This window comes from Podarcis gaigeae, assembly GCF_964106915.1.
Source record: "Podarcis gaigeae genome assembly, chromosome: 8".
NCBI lineage: Eukaryota > Metazoa > Chordata > Lepidosauria > Squamata > Lacertidae > Podarcis > Podarcis gaigeae.
Genome location: NC_139684.1, coordinates 58,089,048 through 58,114,394, shown reverse-complemented (window position 1 = coordinate 58,114,394; position 25,347 = coordinate 58,089,048). Strand labels below are relative to the sequence as shown.

Here is a 25,347-nt window from a genome sequence, read left to right as displayed (position 1 = left end):
ACTGAACTTTTAATATAACAGACATGATCATTCTATTGCAAACCAAGTTATGCATAGTGCATTCTAGGTTCCTAAAGTAACAAAGTGATTTTCAATATGGAGCACTGGAAACAAAACAAAAAATTGCATTTCCCCCAGAAAAGTTGCTCCCCCCCCCCCAACCTGTCCCCCTCTCCATGGCTTCAAAATTTCTGAAAATTTTACGTATCTGCTCAAGTTAAACTTTAGGCATTCAATGGCATTAATCCATCTCCAAGGGTGGAGTGTGAGGGCTCCTTGGAATCAGTCTTAGTCTTAGATGACAGGGGAGGCAGGGTATTTCTAACTTCCATTTCAGAAGTTATAATACTGGTCATAAAGAAAACTAGCATGCATCTAGAAAATGTCAACAATTATAGGCTGGTTGACAACATGTCGTGAGCAAAGTGCTTAGATAAATGTGCTTCTCTATATCCATTTAAATCAGGCTACAGGCAAGGTTTTAGGACAGAAACTGCCTTGAGCAATTTGTAGGATGGCCTTTTCTGAAAACCAAAGGGTTCAAAACCTTGTTGATTCTCTTGGACCTCTCAGGTGCTTTTGATGTCATTGACCATCAGGATAATATATCAGAACTGTGTGCTTGAGATACCACATAGTGGTGGTTCTCCTATTTGGATGGCTAATTCCAGAGAGTTCTGATGGGGAACTGTGGCTCAGCCCCATAGTTATTACACTCCAGGGGTCTACACAATTCTATTCCCCTCCCTGCCCCTAACGCTGTTTAACATAAAACTGCTGGGAGAGGTCTGCAGAGATTTTTCTTGAGGTATCATCAATACACAAAAAGGAATCCAGCTGTTTCTCTTTTTCATCTTTTAGGTGAGACTTTTGTGCCCTGAATCAGTGCCTAGGTGTGGTAGAGGATTGGATAAGGGTTTATTGACTGATATTCAATCTAGACAAGATGGAGGTACCTTGGTAAGTGTTTTATCTGACCAGATGATGGTGTTAAATTTATTCTGGAAAAATTGCATTCTCTTATGCATTAGGGCCACAGTTCAGGGGCTAGTATTAACTCAATATTGTCACCCAATATTTACGTGACCTCTGTGGTTCAAAATGCCTTTTATCAACTTGCACTGTAAGAAAGCTCTTCCTAAGGTTTAACTTAAAACCCTTTTCATGTAATATGATCCCAATGGTTTGAGTTCTATTCTCAGAAGTAAAAGTAGTAAATAAATTGTTTTATGAACTATGCCAGGGGTGGGGAACCTCTGGCCCACAGGCTAAATCTGGCCAACCAGGGTCTAAACTTTCATTTGCTAGGCCACTTTTCCCAAATCATGCCCACTTACTAAGACCTATGATGTGAGGAAGACAGAGATGCAGCTGTCAATGCACAATTAGGAGCATCATTGAAGTGCACTCCTAATATTACATTGGTAAAGGAAAGCAGACTTCAGCTGTACCACCTAACAGCTGGTGTGTGGCAGAACCAAAGCCTGCTTAACAGTCTGCACAAGTGACCTACCCAAGGGACTTTTTAGAACAGAAAGTCCCTAATTTCCATGCCCTACTGAAACCAGGCTTAACTACAGCATTCTCTTCTCTTTTTGGGTCCTGTAAAGTCCTGCTGGCAGGAGTAGGTAAGCTGCAGTCCTGCAGTGTTCTTGGACTACAAGGCCACGTGGAGTGGGAGCTGCAGCTACAAAGAGCTAGGAATTCATCGTCATCATCTAGATCAGTGTTTCCCAACCTTGGGTTCTCCAACTGTTTTCGGATTACAATTCCCCACCACCACTGTTCTTGCTAGCTAGGTATGATGGGTGTTGTAGACCAAAAACGGCTGGAGAACCCAAGGTTCGGAAACATTGATCTAGAGGACCACTCCTCACACTATGTAGACACAAGCTAATTCGTATCTAATTGTGAATTAAATTGCAGCTCCCTTTTAGAGAAAGAAAAACAGAATGTCGATGGGGAAGACGGAATGGACAGATAATAAACACTGCACGCAAGGGGGGTTGGGTGCCCTGGCACCTGACTCAAGAGGGGAAGCGGCCCCCTCACCCGATCGCGCGCAGACTTCTTTAAAAAAAAATATGTTAGCATCCATTCAATCGCGAAAGGAGAGGACAGGACCAGAGGCCGCCTTCCCGGTACCTCTCCCGCCAACACTTCTAGGTGGATTTGCCAAAACCCCGCCTGGTTTTCGGGGGCGATTTTTTAAAAAGCCCCGATTCAGCTCTGCTATCAGAAATAACGGCCCCCTCCATTTACCCCTTGGCCTACTCGCGAACCGACCTCCTCCCAGGGCACGCGATACCCCTCCCCCACTCGCCCCTCCCCCCCCACAGCTCCACCTCAACACCCCCCTGCCTGGGGTGTGTGAGGTAGAAACATAATCCTTCTCCATCTTTTTCGATCTTAAGGGAGGGGAAACAAAAAACAACAACAACAATCCGCAGGCCGCGGCCTCCTCCTCACCGTTCAGATGCGGCCTTCTTCTCTCGCCCGCCTTTGCCTACCTCACAGCTCACCACCGCAGCAGTAGCAGCAGGCCCAGACGTCCTGCGCGCGCAGCACTACCAGCCAGGAGCGCACTAAGTGAAGCCGCTGGGAGATGTAGTTCTTCCGCCCCCCCTTGCCTATTTGCACCGCGAACGGCTTTCACGTCATGTACTACAAGAACCAGCATGCCTCTGCAGGAGCCCGTCACCGACTATCTTCCGCCCCGCCGACTCTCGCGCTGTCTCTCTAAAGGCAAGTTCCTCCCCCTTTTCCAGCTCGCACGCCCTACGTCCGCAGGAGCCACCCTTAGGCCTGATGGGAGGTGGAGTCTTTTTCAGCCCAAGCTAGACTAGCTGGCATAGAAGTATCGCCGAGGAGGGACTACAATTCCCAATGTTGGCGAGAAAGTCTTTAGGGTGATATGCTCTCGAAATGGGGGCGCAGGATGTTGTCTTCTTTATAATATAGTGAGGCTCCCTGTGTGGGCTTCGAAAAAAAGTGGCATTTTACGAGGGGCCAAGAGGAGGATTTATATGAGAGGGCAGTCTTTCCGTACCATGCTTGGTTGCTTAATTTGATTTTTTTTATTCTTATGATCCCTTGCATTTATATCCCACCTTTTTCTCAAAGGAGCTCTAATGTAGCATACAGTACATGGTTCACCTCCTCATTTAACCCCCATAACCACCCTGTGAGGTAGACTAGGCCCAAAGCCACCCAGAGAGCTTCATGGCCTATTGGGGATTTGAACCTTGGTCTCTCCCAGGTCCTAGTCTGATGCTGTATAAGCATTATACCACACTAACCCTCAAGTGCCTCAAAGTAATAAACAACAGCATTAAAGTAGATAAGAAAGGGCAATAAGGTCACCCCAAAATACGTACAGTACATTTCAAAGCCCTTCCCACTAAACTTAATGTCTGTGGCCTTTGCTTTGTTTATCCTTTATCTACCTGCCCTCCCAATAAAAACAAAGCCTGGATAAATAATAATGTGTTCCCTCATGGATAGGCTGAGTGAGCCAGATTCACTCCATCTGTTCTTTCAAGTTTGTCTTATTTATTACATTTATACAGTTTACCAACTTTTCCTCCACATTGTTCAAGGTAGTGTATATGGTGCTCTCCCTCCACATTTTATCCTCACAACAACTCTGTGTAGTAGGTTAGGCTGAGAGGCAGTGACTGGCCTGAGGTCATCCAGTGAGGTGCATGACTGAGTGGGGTTTATGAAGCCTATTATCCCATACCTTAGGTTTTTCTTTCATAGGTCAGCACTCATAAGCACTACACTATATTGACTCTAAAAAGAGGCATGGACAAAAATGTGGACAAAAGTGCCATACAAATCCATAGCAGCAATGACCAGAGAAAGACAAAATTGCACAGAGCTGGAACCTAATACCTAGAAGCCTAGGCTATATAAAACCGATGAGTTTTCCCATGTGTTGGAGAGGATGTCCTGCTATAAGGACATACAGTATCAGCAAGTGTGGTGGAGTGTCCAAAAATTGAAAAGTTATGGGAAAAAGTATTTACAAAAATATATTTGTTTTTGGTGTCCTCGGGTGTCTTCCCGTGTAAAAGTTGGGGTGTCTAGGCGACGTTTCGACGAGGTCTCACTCGTCATCTTCAGGCTGGTGCTTTCGGCTTCTTGTTACTGGAACAGAGCGGGATCTCAATGTTTGAGTTCCTATAAATACTGTAGAGGGGGTGTGGTGTCTAGCCTCCAATGTTCTGGGCAGAGAGGAAGTTCCCAGGCTAGTGTGCCTTTTCTTCTTTTGTTCCTTAATTACTTGAGAGATACCTTGAGTGATTTCTTGAGTGATATCCTGAGTACCACTTAGGTGGGTCATTAGGTGTGGATTAGTTGCTAAAGTCTTAGTGTCTTGACCTCTTGAACTTTGTGAAGAGTTTTCCTGAGAAGATGGCTGTATTGCACTTAGTTGTGCTTTGGCTTGGCTTCGTGTATAGGGGCGAGCTGTGGTTTTGTGGCTTGTGTCAGCCAGATCTGTGTAGGGATTGCAGGGGGGTGCAGCATCCGGAGGTGCCACCATGGATTGGCTACTGGATGGTGTCAGTAATTCATCTGTGGAGAGGGTCTGGGTTTGGGTCTGGTGTGGTTGATTGGTGTTGGCGTTCTGTGTGCCTCTGGATCTGGTGTCAGTTTTTGTGGGGAGGGCTAATTTCCAGATGTCTGGCAAGCGGGATGTGTCGTCACGCTTGTTCATGTTGTGAGGGTGTTTCTCTATCTCGATGGCTTCCATGATTATTCTCTTGTGGTGATGTTCCGTGTTAAAGAGCAATTTGGAATCTGCAAAATTAATTTCGTGTCCTGTTTCTTTCATGTGTTGGAAAAGAGAGGAAGTTTTTTCTTCTTTTTTGACGGCATTCTTGTGTTCTGCGATACGTGCATTTATTCGTCTGTTTGTTTGTCCAATGTACGTGGCTGGGCAGACTTTGCAGGGTATTTCATAGATCCCTTGGTTTTCCAACTGGATTTTATCCTTGGGGTTTCTGAGGATATTGGCTATTTTTTGGTTGGTGCAAAAGGCTGTTTTGATATTGTGTTTATGGAGGATTTTGCTAATTTTATCTGTAGTGCCCTTGATATAAGGAAGGAGGGCCATGCCATTGTTTTCTTCTGTGTCTTGGTTTTTGGGGGGTGTTTCCTTTTGGATTAGCTTCGTAATCCTGTTTTGCTGGTATCCATTGGCAATTAACACATTTGAGAGATTCTGTAACTCAGTTGTCAAGTGGTCTTTGTCAGCCAGGCGTTTGGTTCTGGAGATGAGAGTCTTGGCTACGGAGTTTATTTGTGCAGGGTGGTGGTGTGATTGTGCATGTAAGTAGCGGTTGGTGTGTGTTTTTTTCTGGTAGATAGTGTGTCCTAGGGAGCCATCAGGTTTTTTGTAGATTAGGACGTCAAGGAAGGGAAGTTGGTTGTTGGCTTCTATTTCCATAGTGAATTGTATTTTGGGGTGTAAGTTGTTGAGATGTGTGAGGAAGCTATCCAGTTTTTCCTTCCCGTGTGGCCAAATTACAAAGGTGTCGTCAACATATCTGAGCCAAAGTTTGGGTTTGTGTTCTGACTTGTCTAAAGCATTGGTTTCAAAGTGTTCCATGTACAGGTTTGCGATGACCGGTGAGAGGGGTGATCCCATAGGTGCTCCTTCTATCTGTTTGTATCTTTGTCCATTGTGGATGAAGTACGTGTTGGTTAGGCAGTGGTTGGTCAGGTCCAAGATGTATTCGGGGGGATTGTATTTGTTTTGAATAGCTGTCAAGGCTTCATTAATGGGCACTTGTGTGAAGAGAGATACAACATCGAAGCTCACAAGTAGGTCATTAGGATGTAGGTTTTGCTTCTTTATTGTTTCTATGAACTGGAAGGAGTTTGGTACGTGTGAAGAGATGGATTCTGCATAGGGCTGAAGTTGCTTGGCGAGAAATTTAGCGAGATTTTGTAGAGGTGAGCCTATGGAGCTGACTATTGGTCTGAGTGGTGTTCCTTCTTTGTGTATCTTGGGGAGGCCGTAGAGTTTGGGGCATCTGGATGATTTTTCTCTGGGGATGATTCTTAGCTGGATTTCTTCACTGATAGGAGAGGCTTTTATTTTGGATTTGGTGGTTTTTTCCAGATAGGTGGTGGGATCTGTTTTTATAGGTTTGTAGGCAGGATCTTGGAGTAGCTTTGATAGTTTTGCTTGGTAGTCCGATGTGTTCATCACCACTGTGGCATTACCTTTGTCTGCTGGGAGAATGATTATGTTGTTGTCTTTCCTCAGGTTGGTGAGTGCTTTCTGTTCTTCTTTGTGTAAATTGCTTCTGGGTGGTTTGCTGGAGCAGAGGATGTTGGTGACTTCAAGTCTGATTTTATTGGCTTCATCTGGGTTGAATTTGGTTAGGCTAGCTTCGACTCCGCATATGATGTTTTCCGTGGGGATGCGTCTCGGGGCGACTGCAAAGTTGAAACCTTTGGAGAGTACTTTGGTTTCAGTTGTGGTGAGGATCCTGTCTGATATGTTATGTACTGTTTGTTTCATGGGTTGCTGTGGAGGGTGGCCGGGCTTCTGGCGTTTCTCTAGTTTGTGGAGTTTGTTGGTGTGTGTGTCTGTCTTATGTGAGGTCTCCGTTTCAGCTCTCCAGACGGCTAGTTGTTTGCATTTGTCCCAGAGTGCAGGGTGGATTTTGTTACAGAGTTTGAGGTGAAGAGTGAGTAGATCTTTGTTGGTTTGGTTTAGCCAAGACTCTCATCTCCAGAACCAAACGCCTGGCTGACAAAGACCACTTGACAACTGAGTTACAGAATCTCTCAAATGTGTTAATTGCCAATGGATACCAGCAAAACAGGATTACGAAGCTAATCCAAAAGGAAACACCCCCCAAAAACCAAGACACAGAAGAAAACAATGGCATGGCCCTCCTTCCTTATATCAAGGGCACTACAGATAAAATTAGCAAAATCCTCCATAAACACAATATCAAAACAGCCTTTTGCACCAACCAAAAAATAGCCAATATCCTCAGAAACCCCAAGGATAAAATCCAGTTGGAAAACCAAGGGATCTATGAAATACCCTGCAAAGTCTGCCCAGCCACGTACATTGGACAAACAAACAGACAAATAAATGCACGTATCGCAGAACACAAGAATGCCGTCAAAAAAGAAGAAAAAACTTCCTCTCTTTTCCAACACATGAAAGAAACAGGACACGAAATTAATTTTGCAGATTCCAAATTGCTCTTTAACACGGAACATCACCACAAGAGAATAATCATGGAAGCCATCGAGATAGAGAAACACCCTCACAACATGAACAAGCGTGACGACACATCCCGCTTGCCAGACATCTGGAAATTAGCCCTCCCCACAAAAACTGACACCAGATCCAGAGGCACACAGAACGCCAACACCAATCAACCACACCAGACCCAAACCCAGACCCTCTCCACAGATGAATTACTGACACCATCCAGTAGCCAATCCATGGTGGCACCTCCGGATGCTGCACCCCCCTGCAATCCCTACACAGATCTGGCTGACACAAGCCACAAAACCACAGCTCGCCCCTATACACGAAGCCAAGCCAAAGCACAACTAAGTGCAATACAGCCATCTTCTCAGGAAAACTCTTCACAAAGTTCAAGAGGTCAAGACACTAAGACTTTAGCAACTAATCCACACCTAATGACCCACCTAAGTGGTACTCAGGATATCACTCAAGAAATCACTCAAGGTATCTCTCAAGTAATTAAGGAACAAAAGAAGAAAAGGCACACTAGCCTGGGAACTTCCTCTCTGCCCAGAACATTGGAGGCTAGACACCACACCCCCTCTACAGTATTTATAGGAACTCAAACATTGAGATCCCGCTCTGTTCCAGTAACAAGAAGCCGAAAGCACCAGCCTGAAGATGACGAGTGAGACCTCGTCGAAACGTCGCCTAGACACCCCAACTTTTACACGGGAAGACACCCGAGGACACCAAAACCTGCATTCCTGTACCCGTGAAAATCTACGAAAGCAAAAATATATTTGATTATAGAAACATCTTTAATTACAATTACAAGGCAGACAGTCCCCATGACCCCAGGACTAGCTCTACTTAACTCATATCATCACAATGCAGTATGTATTATATTGTATTGTATTGTAAAAGAACTCATAACACATCTGTTAACTGCAGCACCAACAGCTATTGCCAGGACGTGGGAATCATTACAATTAACTATGGACCAATGGTATAATGCAATTTGACAAACAACATTATTGGAAATAACACGTTATTTAATTAATTAAAAATTAAAAGTTGTAAGAGGCCAAAAGGAAGTCAACAATTTTTATTTTTATGCATTCTGGTGTGACTTTACTGATTACACAAATAATGAGGCATATGGTAAAACACCCATATTTTATAGCAGTCTGTACATGAAGTACATATTTTTCCCTCCCCCGCTTGATGTTTTACAAACAGTTTTTCTTTATATAAATATAGATATATGAACTGCAAAGAGAAGCAGCACATAGAATAACCCAATTTATTAGAATCAAGTTGGTCATATTAGTTCATGGTGATTTTAATAACATTTTGTACAGTAATTAAATCTGTTTAAAGTGGTTTTCAAACTGTACAATGGTTTGTGTATATTTTTGGAAACCACTTTTGGAAACAATTTCTTCAAAGGAGAAACTTCAAAAAGGAGTCTATACACATTTTAAATAAATAGAATAGTGAGACTGCAAATTGCACTGTTAGTGGTCACCATGTTGGGACTTCACATCCTTGATCTGCTATAAAGCTCACTAGCTGACATTGAGCTAGTCAGTGCCTGAATGCAGTCTACTTCACAATTTATTATGAGGATAAAGTGAGGTAGCCCACAAACTTGTGTATGCCATGCTAAGATCAATAGAGAAAGGATGTAACACAAAGGCAAACAACAGTAGACCATATAGGAATCAATGCCAGCTTCCGTTTGATGGTGGTTTGGGGAGGGAGTGCTTGTAAAAATTATGAGGATCCATGAAGGTCCTGGTCCAGTGCCCTAACTGCTGCACCACTCTGACTCTCATTTTGGCAACACATTGGAGCAGTATTGTTGTTGTTGTTTCGTCGTGTCCGACTCTTCGTGACCCCATGGACCAGAGCACACCAGGCACTTCTGTCTTCCACTGCCTCCCGCAGTTTGGTCAAACTCATGCTGGTAGCTTTGAGAACACTGTCCAACCATCTCGTCCTCTGTCGTCCCCTTCTCCTTGTGTCCTCAATCTTTCCCAGCGTGAGGGTCTTTTCCAGGGAGTCTTCTCTTCTCATGAGGTGGCCAAAGTATTGGAGTCTCAGCTTCAGGATCTGTCCTTCCTGTGAGCACTCAGGGCTGATTTCCTTCAGAATGGATCGGTTTGATCTTCTTGCAGTCCATGGGACTCTCAAGAGTCTCCTCCAGCACCATAATTCAAAAGCATCAATTCTTCAGTGATCAGCCTTCCTTATGGTCCAGCTCTCACATCCATACATTACTACTGGGAAAACCATAGCTTTAACTATACAGGCCTTTGTTGGCAAGGTAATGTCTCTGCAGCATTTTAGAAGCTAGCCTACAGTGCCATTCTGGGCAGCAAAAACAATTGAGTGCAGCCTATTACTAGCAACTGCTTTGCAAGGAGTTTGGCTCACCCATCCCCTTTGAGTTTGAAGCTTCCAATGTAGAAAATTTTCCCAATGCAATGCCATCAAGTCACCAGACGATGGCAGCATTGAACAGTGAGTTAAACTTAAGCACCCTAAACAATTCATTGGCACCCATTGACATGCTAGTGCTAATCAAACCAAATCAAAACTATTGTTATTTTGGGGTGAGATTTAATCACATACCCGCAATGCATGTAGTACAATTAAAGCTGATCTGGAGCTCCTGCGAAAGAAAGCTGCTTTACTTAAAAACTAGGCTTTTTACAATAAGGAAAGTGGTTGGGAAATGCGCTGGAAAGTTTGGGATAACACTTGCTCAATGCAACTTCATCTAATTTCCTCACAAACAAATCAGGATGGATGTTCATTATATAGCCAAGATCCTCTAAGCTCTCTGCAAACAAAAAAATCTATAGATTCATTAAACAACTCTGTTGTTGTTGTTTTAAAACACACACAACAACAACAACCCTGCTTAGGGAAGTTTTTAATATTTAATGCTGTATTGTTTTTAAAATCTGATTGGGAGCTGCCCAGAGTGGCTGGGGAGACTCAGCCAGATGGGTGGGGTATAAATAAATTATTATTATTATTATTATTATTATTATTATTATTATTATTATTATCAGGAACAATAGGAACATTAAGAATACTATCTCACATTTAAGACCAAGACTCCCTGGGTTGTGAGTGAGCTTTTAAGTTACTCAGAATCTTTTATCAGACAGTATGCTAAAAATAAAAGCAAAATAATAAGATGAAAGCAAACACCAGTTTGGGGTGGGATGGGATTCGGCACTGCCTGCAGTTTGTTTCAAGTCTGAGATGCTGTTGGAGGAAGTTTGTGCAGATGAAGAGGATCAAAATCATGCCTTACCAAGTTATAGTTAAGTTCAAAAACATGGGTGTCTTATGATTCCTATTCTTATTCTGCATAACATGGCATTAAATAATGGTTGAGTATTTCTCCATGATCCTAGTGCAGCTTGTAAGGTCACAGGAAGGAGCAGTGCTGCCAATCAGGTAGAGAGGGGCAACTACCTGGGGGTAGGGCCAGGACCTGATTGGCAGGCAACTGACTAATCAGACTGGCACAGTTTGGAGCCCCCAGAAGCAGCCAGACCAATGGGAATGCTATATCAGGAACCTTAGAAGCACCACTCTCTGCCTCACCTGCTCAGGAAGTCTAATTTCCCCTGGCAGTATTTGAACCAGTGCTCCTGGGAGTATGTCTGCATCCTTGTTTTAGTGTATCCACAACTTAACTGACTATCCCCTTTTCAATTAATGATGCCTTGTGGGAAAGAAAGAACTGAATTGGCAGCCTCCTGTATATATTTATGTGGCTGTTCTGCAAACTGTACATGGTGTCACATGAACCAGTAACTTCCCCAAGGTGTTGATGGCTGCTTTAACAGACAACACCACAGGGCTCCTTTGGCTGTGCTGGTGGTTGCGTGTAGTTCTGTTTCTTGTCTGTTGTAGGTGTGGTGACTTGACAGACATGGCCACAGGGTGGCCTCTGTTAGTTGGTTGGCTCCCTCTATCCATGTGTGGCATAAGCGACACAGTCCCTAATTGGTGGGCATGTATGCTATCTTTACACAACTTGTGTACTTTCTGGTGGTGGTGTTTTTCCTGATCTGCCTGTGCTGAGCATGCATTGGATTTAGCAGCTGTCCTGGTGTGGTATAGCTTTGGTTATAGAGTAATATGAATACTAGAGCTTAATTTCTGTCCTAGAACATGTAAATAACAGTACCACTGAGTATGTGCAGAGAGTCTTGCTTCCTGGTTATGCCTAAACTGCTCCCAATAGGAACGAGGGAAGCTGTCTTTTACTGGTCCATCTTGTTCAGCATCTTCCACACTGACTGGTAGCAGCTCTGCAGAATTTCAGGAAGGGAATTTCTCCCAGCCCTATCTGGAGATGTCAGGGATTGAACCTGGGACCTTTTGCATGTAAAGAAGATGCTCTACCACTGAGCTACTGCTTTCCCCCAAGAATGGGGCATACTTTGCAAATACTTTGTTGAGCTATTGCAAAGGGGCCACTAGGATGGCAACAGGTTTGTTTTTGCCCAACAGCTTTTTACCAGAAAGGATAAATATGGATTAAACAGGCTGGTATTTTGATGCCAGGTATGGGCGTTGCACTTTTATTCTTCTTGTTTGTCTGCATGCAGAGCGCCGATTTCACGATAAACACCTGTCTAGAAGCCCTGGCACTTGTGCCCCAACAGCAGCAGCTCTGCACCTCCAGCTGGGCTCGCCCGCTCCCTTCGCAGCAAGGTGGGCCAACGCGAGCAGCTCCCGCGGAGCGAGCCGCTGTCTGCCCCCGCCCCCTTGTGCAAATCCAGCGCTCCTAATTGGTTCGGCTTGTGGCACGGGCGGGGCTCGGGGCGCCAGACGCGATATAAGGGAGCGAGCGAACAATGCGCCTCGATCCCGACTGGGTCGCTTTGGGGGGGCGGGGAAGCGGGAAAAACCGCGATTTCGGGAGCGGAGTGGGCGAGCGAGCGCAGAAAGGCTAAGCTACCAAACCAGGCGGCGGCACCGTCTTCTTAGTTGAAAGAGCCCGGGGCTTGCACTTTTCCAGGCGGAGGAGCGCGCACGCCCGGGCGCTGCGCTCAGGTGAGCTCCGGTCGCAGGTGGGACGCGGACAAGCCATGGAGCTCGACCCGCCTCAGCTGCCTCAGGCGCCACCGGCGCCGCCCTACTTCTACGACCACCACGAGTCGCCCGGCGACGACTTCCACCGCTCGAGCGCGCCCAGCGAGGACATCTGGAAAAAGTTCGAGCTGCTGCCCAGTCCGCCGGCCTCGCCGCTGGCGCCGGGCCCCGCCGAGGACGCGGCCGCCGACTACCTGCTGGAGCCCGGCCGGCTGCTGGGCAACCTGAGCGCCTTCGTCCTCCGCGACTGCATGTGGAGCGGCTTCTCGGCCCGCGAGCGCCTGGAGAAAGCCATGGGCGAGAAGCTGACCGCCAAGCCGCTCGCCCAGGGCCCGCCAGCCGCCGCCACCGCCCCCACCGCAGCCCAAGCGCCGCACGACGCCGCGCTAGGCGGGCTGTGCGTGGCCCCCGGCGCCGTCTTCGCCTGGCCCGCCGACTGCAAGCTCCCGCCCTCCTCCGGCTCCGAGAGCCAAAGCGAATCGGGTAAGGCTGCCTCCGGGCCGGGGAGCGGGGCGGCGGACCGCACGGCACTCCCCAGGGGCACCCAGTCCTGCAGCTCTGGCTGGGCGCCGAAAGTTTCTCTCCCGGGACAAAAGGCTCCTCTCGCTCTTAATTTCCCGTGGCGCCCCTTGGACTGCGCCCCCTGTCTTCCCAGGTCTCCGTGCAGAATTCTGCAGTCCCCTTGGAGGGATCTTTTATTGCAAAATCCTCCGAGCTCTTGTATTTACTCTGCCCCCCTCCCGCCCCACTTCTTCACCAGAGGTTCTACTTTCAGGGGGAAGTGTGCATTGCCGTCCCGGCCCAGCTTCCCAAGGCTGCTGCTGGGACTTGCATAACGTGGTGAGCCCAACCCATCTGTCTTGCTTCCTCCTCCAACCTCTCCCAATTTAGCACCCTTTAGCACAGCCGGCGGGGGAGGGGGGTGCCTGCCGCAGGACCGAAAAGAGAAGAAAAGGCGCTGCTTGCACAACTCCCTCCACCACTCCAGGAGGTTGGGTGGGGGGACCCAAGATAGAGAGCATTTCTTTGAGAGGTTGCATTTCAGCAGGACGGGCTTCTCCAGAGTTTCCTGGTTCAGGTTGTAAACGCTGTCTATAAACCTGTGTTTATTGAAAAAGTTTGGCTTGGTTGGTGTTGCAGTCTGCTTATGCTTGTGGATTTTGGAGGGTTGCCACAGTGGACCTGTGATGGACAAAGGCTCTGGAAGGATTTGACCTGGGAAATACAAGAATTGTCTTGCAAACCCCCCTCCTCCCACAAAATGTTGAATGCAGTCTCAGGTCAGCTTCTGCAGCCAAGGGGAACCAGCCATATTATGCATGTTATAAAAGTTTTGTTGCGTAAGTGCCCACATCTATGCTTATAAGTGCATCAGTGGACATGTAACCACTACTTTGCTGAGTTTGCTAACCTAGATCAGTCCAAAACAGCATCTCCACTGGCTGGTGCTGGTGGGAGTTGTAGTCGAAAACATCTGGAGGGCACAAGGTTGGGGAAGCAAAGTCATTCCCACTTGATTATTGGCACAAGAGTTGCTGTTCAGCTACCCTCTGATGGAGGCATGCAGGGGCAGTGTGTGTGTGAATGGGATCACAGATCATAAAGACCACCTTTCTGTCTTTGAAGTGCTCTAGGATGTAGGAACATTAGGGCACATAATCATAGAGTTAGGAGGGATCCAAAGAGTCATTCTAGACCAACCCCTTGCAATGCAGGAATCAACATCAATGGGGAAGAACTGCAATTCTTTGGTAGAGCATCACCTTTGTATGGAGAAGGTTTGAAATTCGATCTCTGGCATCTCCAAGTAGAACTGAGACTCTTCCTTTCAAATCCTAGTAAGCTGTTGCAAGTCACTATAGAATCTAGACAATACTAACTTGGTACAGTATAAGGTAGCTTCCTATGCAGGATTGAACTACTCACAGCTAGAAGCCTGCCTCTGTCTTTTCAAGTCTCTAAGGAAGGAAATTTCACAACCTCTTCCTTCTCCCCCAGCCCAATTTGTTTGGCTAATCTGATCTTGAGACTTTTAAATCTTAAGTTTTTAAAATGCTTTCATTCTGTTTGGATTGATGTACCGTACCTCACTTGCACATCCAGTCCTCATTTGTAGGCAAACCACAGAATAATACCAGGGGTTTCTGTACATACCAACATATTTAGGGGGTAATCTTCTTTGTGTGCCTCTAGCAACCTTTGCCAACCTGGTCCGCCCCCCCCCCCGGCAAACTCTCACCTGCTTCAGGTTGTTTGGACTGCAACTCCCAACAGCCCCAACTAGAACACCACATGAATATTGTGTTCAGGGTTAACATTGCTATAAATAAACTTGTGGCATGTGTTATCCCTTGAAAAACTGACATAGCCTTGAAATGGGCACACTTTCTAATACTCTGGCCTTGTTGTTAATCCTTGTAGGGCTGAGTCACTGGGTAAGCAGTGACTGCTTATATGACTCACTACAGAGCTTGAATAAGGCTTGGGTTGAGAAACAAATTGGGTATAAGATTTAATTACATTAGGAGAAGCAGGTCTTAATCTCAATTAGCAGAAGGGGCGGGGAATGTTATTGATTTATTTAATTGTGCTTGCCCTTGCTGACCTGGACTTTTCACCCCCATCAGCATCTAGGCTCCTCCTTCAGATGCTGTTTTTTTTTTCCAGCCAGTCACATGATTCCTGGGACAAAAAGCAACAGATGCAAGTGTTTGTGTGTGTGCACTCTCAATAGCTCACTATGCCAATGAGAGACGGAGGGTAGGTAACAGCAGTGTTTCAAGCACTGCTATTGGCTGATTGCCAGGATGCTTGGAGAAGGTTGTTCTCACTGAGTCACATTTTTTTATTAATGGGAAAGTGCTGATTGTTTGCCCAATGCAAGTTTTAGAAGGAGAGCACTTAAAAATGCAAAGCAAGTGGGGGGAAGGCAAAGGCGGGGCATAGCTGGCCTGTCTTCTTTATTTATAAATTAATGGAGGCAGAAACAAGGCTTAAACAATGCAATTGGGGGCACCAGATAGTGTGCACTGTGGATGAGAACTTATGTGGAGGGCTGGGAGGGTGTGGGGCACAAGCCTTGCTGAAACTGAGCCTGTTGCAGGAGACCTTTCCCTGTCCATAGAATTAAGCAGTGCCCACTGTATGCTCTGCTGCTACCATTGTCTGGCTGTGATTCTCCATTTGCCATGGACTTTAATGGCTTGGAACCTCTGGCACAGAGATGGGGTAAAATGACACTGCTGACTTCCGCTATGCCATTCTTCCCCAGCCTTGTGCTCTCAAGGTCTTTTGGACTACAACTCCCATCAGTGCAGGCATGCAGGCCAAGGTGTCTCATTATTGGTTGGAAGGAGGCCAGTTGCACACCTCAGCTTCAGTGTCTTGCTTCTGCAGACGACAACGTTGCATGTGTGACATCACACAAGCACAATGCACATCTGCACCCTCAATCTTGGATGTGGGTGGGTGGGTGTGCAACTTGCCGCTTCTGCATCAGTGCTGGCCACCATGAGCTGACTTGATAGAAGCAATGAATTCCTTCCACCCATGTTTCTGAAGAGTATTAAAAATTTTGCACCATTCCCCATTTGTGACATGAGGTGGTTTTTTTCTGCATATGATGGTGCTTAAGCTTCTGAAAAAGGAGGACAAGAGTATCTTGCACTCTCCTGGGGGCCTCATGGTAGCGAGCTGTCACAGAAGCTTGTAAGAATGGTTTTTAGACATTTGTCCCACAGAAAACTGTCTCTGTGCCTTGTTTCCTGAAAGCAAGCAAGAGGACCCTTAGTAGGTGACATGTGAAATGCTGGAGACATGCTTTGAATGACTCCAACTCTTAAGTAGGCACGACGCCACCTTCTGTGTAACTTGAAATCATTTTCATTGTGTATTTCTGTGAAAAATGTGCCTCCTGTAGTTTTCTCCACAAGGGCCCTTGGTCAGTTTCTAGGAAACATTGTCTATGTGCAACCTGTCACAGGCTGTCTTAGGCATACAAGTTCCATTGTCCTCAGCAGAACTTAATTCCAGCCAACACAGATAGGGAGAAGCTTTCTTCTGAAAGCTGTTGCTGCAGTAAACCAGATGGCTGATTTCTTGCTCATGCAGACTAGCGGGACTTCGCTTTGTGAGTTCAGAACCGATCTCTTTGTTTTCTACTGTGATAACCTTTCCCCTTAAACTTCTTTCTTTAAAAAACTCTGACCACTTTGTCTGAAGGCTGTATAACTTGAATCTTTTGAAAGTCACTCAAGCCTTCTGTGCAAAGGCCTTTAAAGGACCTTCTCTTCCCACCCCCTTCCTGTATACTGGATGGGGAGGTGTCGAGATCCTTTCTGTGCATCTCTGGCTAAATGGGGAGGGCTGCCCACTGTGTGTGTTGGGGAGGTTGTTTGTGCAGGGGAATGGAATCCTTTGAACAGGATTTACTACTTCTGAAAAGTAGCAAATCCCTCCTGAAGTGTGAAGCTGTAGGGGCAAAGGCCATCTCTCCCCATTCCCTGCTTCATTTACAATTCCAATGGGCAATGAAAGAGCCTTGGGGGCTGGAGGGTGGGGGAGAGATAGAGCTTTAGCAGTAAACTTTGTTCCAGGCCAATGGTGACTATTGCCCCCAGTCTTTTTAATTGGGGATGGGGAGCATAGGAATGCCTTGATGATGGCCTGGCCTTTTGTCCCTTACAACTGCCTTTGGGAAAGCCACCCCCTCCCCTCCAGGGACACAAAGACAAAAAACCTCCATTCCATTGCAATTGTTAACAGACCCTTGGGGACAGAAATGTTCATCCCTCCCCAGAATTGAAGCTCCCAGTACCACAGGATTCCTGCAGGAATTACATTTGCTCAGGACTTTGCAATAGCACCAAGTCAGACTGCTTGAGAGAAGGTAGATCAGACCGCTCATCCTTTCGGTAAATGCTAAAGGTTAAGAATCTAGTCTTTGCCCTCAAAATAAAGCAGCTTACAGGGTGAGATTTGAATCTGGAACCATGCCCAACACTTTATGGAGTGGGCAATAAGTACATTAGGATGCTCTAGTAGTAGATTGGGAAGGACTTTTCGGTTTGCCTTTTAAAAAAGAAATGAAAACCTTCTGGTTGGCCATGAGCTAATGACTTATCTTTCATCTTGGGTGTTCTTCATATGAAAATGAGCACTACTTGGTGGATTTTGATGTGGTGTTTGGAGCTCTGTTTACCAGTTTTTGAGTTGTGTAGCTTCAACGTTAATTTAAAAGCATACTTATTCTGCTCTTTAGGCAAAAAGATAAATGAAAACAAGGAGGGGAAAAGAAAACAAGTGAACTTGATAATCAGTTCTTAAAGCTAGTTTTCATCTTTATATATGGCTTATGAGGTGCAGAAGGAACCTGGCTCAGCAGGTGCATCTTAAATGACCCTTTTGCCCTGCACGTCAACCCTTGGCTTGTGCATCTTCCTAGTCCTTTCCTATTTCAGCCTCTGCTGTATGTGGTAGCTTCAGGAACCGAAAGAGATGAAGAGACCCACCTGTCCCCAGTTGGCCTCAGTGCTCAGTAGTAAGACATCAGTAGACGGGCTCTTTGCTGGTGCTGCAGAAACAAATTTCATAGCATCCCTGGAGCCAGGGATTAAAAGAAAGGTGGGGCTTTGCCTTGCCCTTTTGTTTTAAGTCCCCTCACCCACCCACCCTGTCCACAACATTTGGTGCAGGTCCCCATCTCTTCTTCATCATTCTTCACTGATATTTGAACAACCTTTGTCACCACCCTGTGTGTGTGCATGTGCAAGTTCTCCATTTGGGATTCAGGAAGGAGGAAAAGTAGAGAGGCTTCAGTAGAAATCTTTAGGAAGCCTTTGATAGCTCAGGTCTGGGAAGGTGATGACTTGCCCCAAATGTGCTGCTCCTTCTGTGATGCAGCTGATGTTGGTTACTGCTTCCCAGATTCTTACTTAAAATGGAGCTGCATGGTTTTATGCTCCTGAACACCTGCTCCCCTCAAAATGCTTGGACCACTACCTTGTTACATCTTGCAATGGCATAGAAAGATTGGTTTCTTTGTTAGACACCTCATGCAATTCTGTTTAGAATAAGGAACTGGGAATCGGTCCCAGACCCTTTGAGGAATCCAGTTCCACTTGATGTACAGAGCTGGCTTTGAAGCAAAGCAGGTTGAGTCTAGTCAGTGAGGCTGCCTTGTAACCTCAGTACAGCTTGAATGTATGTATGCTGCCTTGATTTTCGTGGGGGTAAAAAAGTGGGGTGATAAAAAAGTGGGCTATAGTTCCCATCATCCCTGTCCATTGGCCAAGCTGGCTGAGGCTGATGGAAGCTGTGGTACAAAACACCTGGGGGGGGCACCTGGTTGGCTGCATGAAACCCACCCTGGTGTGCTAACTTGTGTGTTACTGTCTGAAACAGCCTGTGGTGTTTGCCAAGGTTTAATGGCTTGTTCCCTCTTGTTTGTACACAGAAGGGGAAGAAATTGACGTGGTGACAGTTGAGAAGAGGCAGTCGCTGGGTGTGAGGAAGCCGGTCACCATCACTGTGCGGGCTGACCCCTTGGACCCTTGCATGAAACGTTTCCACATATCCATCCACCAGCAGCAGCACAATTACGCAGCCCGCTCACCACCCGAGGCTTGTTCCTGCACGGCTGCCTTGGAGAAAAGCAGTCAAGAGGAAGAGGAGGAGGAGGAGGATGGTGGTGCACAGTCCCTGAGGCAAGTGGCAGAGCCTTCCTCTCTTGAACCTTTCCTCCTGAAATCCGGGAGCGCTCCCAGTTCGGACAGTGAAGACGTGACCAAGCGGAAAAACCACAACTACTTGGAGCGCAAGCGGCGCAACGACCTCCGCTCGCGTTTCCTGGCGCTGAGGGACCAGGTCCCTGGTCTCGCCACCTGCCCCAAAACCCCCAAAGTGGTGGTATTGAGCAAAGCTTCAGAGTATCTGCAGTCACTACTCAAAGCAGAGCAGCAGATGGTTGCTGAGAAGAAGCTGCTAAAATTGCATCAGCTTCAGCTGTTGAAACGGATTTCGTACCTCAAGAGTGCGCATTAGCTGCCAGGAACTCCAAACTGCTTGCCAGCTTGATCTCTGCACTTTTTTGTGGGGAGGGGGGACCAAACAAAAACAAATTGGTTTGTTGACTTGCAGATCCCAGAATGCAATGCAGCTGGTGCACACTATTTTCCACCCTGGTCTTCTCTCTTAGCCAGTTATGGGTGCTGGAGAATCTCCTAAGTTGTGCAGGAGTGATGATGATCAGGGCAGTGGGGTTGAGCGGGGTTTAGCTACTCAAACTTCAGCTTCTACAGCAAAATGCTGAATTCTTCACAGGCTGAATGAACCTCCATTCCAGTTGGGATCAACAGAAGCCTGAGTGCTTCTCTGGAAAAGCATCTTGTGGAATACTTCACAATACTTTCTGACAGAGGGGCCTGAGTCAACATTTCTAAAGCTGGGGCAAAGATGGACCCTTCAGTTGTCTCTCTCAAGAGGCTTCTTCTGTTTCCCCCAGTCAAAGTTGGATTGTAAACACTGGCTATGGATAGTTCTACATACCCTCTTTTCTCCCCAGGCTCTGCTTCTTGCCACTGGCATTTAAGAAGACAGATATCTTGTGCAATTTGTTTCTTTTTTTATAATGGTCCTACGCAATAGACTTTTTCCCACCCCCAAGCACACTCCCCCGCCCTATTTTCCAATGTTGTTTAGGATTGACAGCTCTCTTCCCTTCTTGGAATTTATTATGGGTGAATTTTTAAATGTCGCCACCTCTGATGTCCTGGCTAGGGCTTATGTGAGTTGTAGTCCAAAACATCTGGAGGTTACCAGGTGGAGAATGTCACATTATGTGAAGTTATTTCACAGCTGACACTTGAAGACAGCTTAAATCTGGCTATTGCTTGAGATCTACAGCTAGATAACCCCTCAGGCTAAGATCAGTGCCTTTCACACTTGAGGTGGAAAAAAATATTGGGCACCAATATTACACCATACACTTAAAGCACATGACTTTCCTCACCCAATCCCCAAAGAATCCTGGCATCTGTAGTTTCTCACAGAGCCAGAATTCCCCGCACCCTCAAAACTAAAATTCCCTGGATTCTTTGGATGAAAAGACGTGCTTTAAAATGCATGGTGTGATTCTGCCCTTAATGGCATCAGCATAATAGACCCCAAAGTGGATTGATTTCAATGGGATTAATTCAGGTGAACTTCTAATCAGTTGTGTCCAGTGATGAGACCTGACTGCTGTCTTGCTGTGTCAACCTTGAATCTGCCCCTCGGGGGGTAATTCCTCTTTCTGAGATGGAGGGGTGCAGAACCTTCTCTCAAGAACTGTTAGAGGCTTGATGTGTACATTTAAGACATTCTCCCCCCTCCCCCCCACAACTGTTCCTTCACTGGAAATGCACTGAGATCACCTTGGATTTCATTTACCTCATACTTATTTTTCCACTTGGGTAATGCAGCTTCTTGTCTTTGGTTTTGTATATCCTAGAATCCATTGTTGTGACTGCCTGATTCTTTATACTGGATGGCTTTTTTAAGATATACTATTTTTATACTTTTTTTAGAAATTATTTTGTAAAATACTTGTTATTTCTTTCCTCCCAGCTTTTCAAAGATAAAACGGTGGGTAGAGGGCTCTCAGTACTGCTTTTGTAGATGAGATCGTTCAAACTGAGATTCAGCAGGAAAAAAATACTTCTGTTTTGACTAGAAATGATTTCCTATGTCAGGGGTCTGGTCCCAAGTTTCAATCACCAATAATGAGACTATTAGACATCTTAAGGGTGTTTTGGTAGAGTGTGGGTGGGTAAGGGAGTCCCTAGATGGGAACATTGTAATTTCAACTGCCCCCTATAGAGAAGTTTTCTACTGAAGGTGTCCTACTGATTCTTAAGACTAAGAGAAGCCTTTCCCCCTCCACCTTCCCTTTCTCTGGAAATAAAAGGGCTGCATGAATATATTTTGGGGGAAATGTTCAGTGTGGCGTTAATTGATGTTTACTCACAGCTAGGTTCCACTGTGTCGCCCCCAGGAAAGGGAGCACCTCAGTCCCATGCATAAAGAGAAAGAAAGCAATGATAATGTGGTGTTGTGTTTTTTGCTCTGGTTTTGCCAGGTCCTTAACAGCTTTTGTTGAGCTGGCTGGGGCTACCCCCCCTCTCCCTCCTTCCCTTTTATGCAGATCCCTCCCACCCATCCTCCTTTGTCTCTTGGGTAGGGAGAGGCCAGAGCTGGAGGTGATGGATGACCCTTTATCTTGGCTTGCACACAGTTTGGTGGGCGCAGACTGGTCTCCCACAATGCATTGGGGACTCCTTCAGGCGTTCTTTGACTGGCCCGCTGGAGCCTCAACGCTGGGTGGTCAGACTTAGCACTTTCTTTGTTACCTCGCACTTCTTAAATAAACGGAATCTCAAAAAGGACAGGCTGAGTCTGCTTTTCCCCCCTCCCTTTTTGAGCCAAGGGATATATGTGAGACCCTTATCTGCAAAGATAAATCAGTTTTCGTGTTTGTAATTTAGTTGAATGCATGTTTGTTTAGTTATGTAGAAAGTTTGGACAATATCCTGGAAAAAGAGAACCAGGGGAGCATGGTTCTGGCATGTGATCCGAAGGAAGAGCATGGGAAACGGAGAAGAAGTAGGAGAGCTGTCATAGCCCACAGCTGAATCAACCCATCCACATGCAGCTAATAAGAGAGGGTGTAGGCAGGAATTCTTTCTGTGCTGCTCTTGATGTGTGGTGATTCTTTTATGTTTATATAGGACCTGGGGGGATTTTACAGTATTCTATAGGCTTATGATGATCTTGGGATAAGAAAAAGACATAAATGGAAGACAATATTTCAGCAGCAGTAGTAGAAAATGTAAGAAGCTGTGTATTTGAGGTGATTAACTGTATTTGCACATCATCTTTCCTCTGCTGGGAGATGGACCAGACCCTCTCTGAAGCACTGAGGCTAGATGAACTTTGGGATGCTTTCAGCTCTGATTCTGTCAGAGCCATCCTGGTTCTGCTTAGCTCAACAACCTCTATTAAAAAAGAAAAACCCATCACTATCAGAGGCAGGCTCTTTCAAGGAGAATCAGCTTGCACCATTAGGAAGTTCATCCTTGTGTTTAGTCTATACAGTATTTCTCTACCAGTTCAGGTCCTATCATTGGAGCCAACAGATGGTGACCATTTGTTTCTATGACAGCCACCTTCACAGTTTTGAAAGGCTCTCCTGTCACATCTTTACTTCAGACTTCACCTACCCACTTCCTTCAACATTTCCTCACAGGACTGTCTCCAGGCCTCTCACCATCTTTGTTGATATTCTCTGGACACATTTAACGTTGCTGATATCCTAAAACCATTGTATCCAGACAGAAAGCAGAAAAAGGTGGCTAACCAGGTGACCCGGAATCATAGCAGTCTTTAAATAGCCGTTCTTGCATAGAAAATATGGTAAGATAAGAGGACTTTTACTCGAGCGGGGGTGTTTTTAAACAAAGCAAATGGGCCTAAGAACATTTGGGTTTTACACATATCTTACCACAATGCATTAAAAAGCAAGTTTTCTTTCCCTCATTCTGAGAAGTTTTAGAACAAGCTGAACGGGTTGCACTTCTAGAACAGCAGCTGTATCAGTGTGTTGTACTAAAGGAAAATCCTCTCTGCATATGTAATTTGAGAATGGACCTGTCTAGGATTGAGCATTGCAATCTGAGGTGCCAGGATGAAAGAGTCTTTGGGCTGTATCCCACTAAGTCCTCTGTAGAATAGATCCATTGAAATAAATGGATCTGAGTCATGTTCATTATCTTCAGTGACTCTGAGTAGGAGTAGCATTAACTATACCCCTTCATGCCTGGCTCATTAAACTACACCCCTGCCCTCTCCTGGCATTTGGCCCTCAATCCTGAGGGAAGGTGGCCCTCAGCATGAAAACATTGCTTACCCTTGCAGTAGACGATGACTAAGCACTTTAGGAAAATCAAAGCATGAATCCTCCCCAAGCAGATGGGAAAAGGTTTCTCTTTTATCGGGATTAAGGAGAGGCTGGGGCATGTCTGAATCCCATTGCAAAATCAGGTATGTAGGTCAGGTGCCTCAGGACTTCAGTAGCTCTGTGGCTTCTAAAAATAGGCACCGCTGATGAAACAGACTTATTAATAAGTGCTTTACAATTCTGTTTGCTCTGTGTGAGGTAGATTACTGATATTCCCATTTTACAGGTGGTGTATTGGGTAGGAGGTTGTGATTTACCTGAGCCTCCCAGTGGCAGAGCTGGAATTTGGATCAAGGTCCAAAACAAAATGAAATATTGTCGTCTTAATGAAAACTGACAATTCATTTTTCAATGGCACAATAAATGTCCATGCTAATATGTTGCATAGTGACTGCTAACTATAAATTATCTCAGTAGCATGGATTACACCTTGGGACCTATGAAGTACAAAGATGCCTTGCACCAAGTTAGGCTGGCCAACTGAACACTGTTGCTGGCTCTGGTTAGCAGCTCATAAACTGAACATGCTGGGAACTGAACCTGAGACCTTCTGCATGTAAACCACATGTATCACTGAGCAAAAGAACCTTAAACATCCAGCTCTTTGGTCATTCCATGGGCTTGTGTGGGTTTTCAGCTTGGGCAAATCACACCCTTATAGGAAGAAGAGAGCAACAGGATTCTCATGAAATGAAGTCTCTTAAAGTGGAGCTTTATTTGCAGGGTTTCTTCCTGCCTTTACATGCCAAAGTGGAGCACTTAAGGCTGTCAAACATGAAATAAAACCACACCTCTACTCATAACCAAAAACAGCATCATCATTCCAAAGGGAGGAAACTATATAGATGGGTAGCCCTGCCAGGATCCTACCTAGCAGTCTTCACATGACAGGGTGGTAGTGTTGGATGTTGGAAGAAGACACCTCTATGTGGCAGGTAGGGAGAAAATGGCTTTACATTGATCAGCCATTGGTAGGTGATCTAGCCAGGTGTTGGCCCTTCTGACTGGCAGCAACTTCCTAAGCTCTGGGGAAGAGGAAGAGTGGCGTTAAAAGTGTCAGACATGGTTAGACACCCGCCACTCCCATGAGCCCCCCTCCCTTTGCCATTGTAACCATCTTTTTCACCTGCCTCTTGCTCTAACCCAGAAGGGATGCACAAGCAAACAGGAGTGATGGTGAGGAAGAGGAGCTCCCAATACTTGCTCGCTCATTGATTCTGGCAAGCCAGCAAGCAGATTAAAAGCATGTATGCGGCAGATGCCACAATGGCAAGGGGCAGTGGAGGGATCCTTTCCAAAGGCCTTTCAAAACCTGGAGCCAGCACTGGGCACTGAAAGCTGGCTTATACCCAGCTTATACCATCAGTGTTGTCTACACAGTGGTCATCCAGATGTTTCAAGGATGTTGGGGATGGTTGATAAACTCTGGAAGGCTGCAGGCTTCCTGTCCTTGGTCAACACTGACTAGTAGCAATCTCCAGAGTTTCAGAAGGGACGTTCTCAACCCTACCTGGAGATGTTGGGTACTGAAGTTGGGATCTTCTGCATGCAAAACAGGTAGCCTGCCACTGAGATACAGTCCATTTTCTCAGTCCAGGTACCTGCCTTCCTAAAGTTTAACTGGACACACCAATGAGGATTGAACCTGGGAACTTTTGTGTGCCCAACCTATGCTCTACAAGGTAGTCTTTGAACCTCTTTTGTTTTGACTTCAAAGTGTAACCAGACCAGAAGCCCATTTTTAAAAAATCTAGCACAGATCTTCCTTATAAAACTACCCCAAACATACTGCATGTATAGGCATATGCACATACACAAAGAAAGCCTGGTTCAAAGTCTTCCTCTATAACATCTTGAATGATTTTTCAGAAAGCATTGTTACTTATTTTCAGACAGCAGTGTTATTTATTTTGGACACATGGGTGAGTAAAACTTCATGCATTTTTCATATCGCCTTGCATAAAGGGTGACGAGGAGGTGGGTTCGTGCCTGGGTT

General features: G+C 45.8%; 2 protein-coding genes across 7 annotated transcripts in view; one reads left to right on the top strand and one right to left on the bottom strand.

Moving 5' to 3' along the window:
• THRAP3 (thyroid hormone receptor associated protein 3) overlaps window positions 1–2,733 on the bottom strand; it is a 44,032-nt gene extending 41,299 nt beyond the window's left edge. For 2 of the 6 annotated variants that reach the window (XM_083751660.1, XM_083751664.1), the window contains exon 1: window positions 2,470–2,579. The gene's annotated coding sequence lies outside the window, so the exon portion shown is untranslated. Of the gene's footprint in view, window positions 1–2,469 lie in introns of all 6 variants that reach the window. The other 4 variants (XM_083751659.1, XM_083751663.1, XM_083751662.1 and 1 more) reach the window with 3 other exon arrangements.
• Window positions 2,734–12,127: 9,394 nt separating this feature from the next.
• MYCL (MYCL proto-oncogene, bHLH transcription factor) lies at window positions 12,128–21,777 on the top strand. The gene is made up of 2 exons (XM_083751874.1): window positions 12,128–12,841; window positions 18,813–21,777. Exons 1-2 carry the CDS (start codon window positions 12,355–12,357, stop codon window positions 19,397–19,399), a joined length of 1,074 nt encoding a protein of 357 aa, XP_083608000.1. The 5' UTR covers window positions 12,128–12,354; the 3' UTR covers window positions 19,400–21,777.
• The last annotated feature ends 3,570 nt before the right edge of the window (window positions 21,778–25,347 follow it).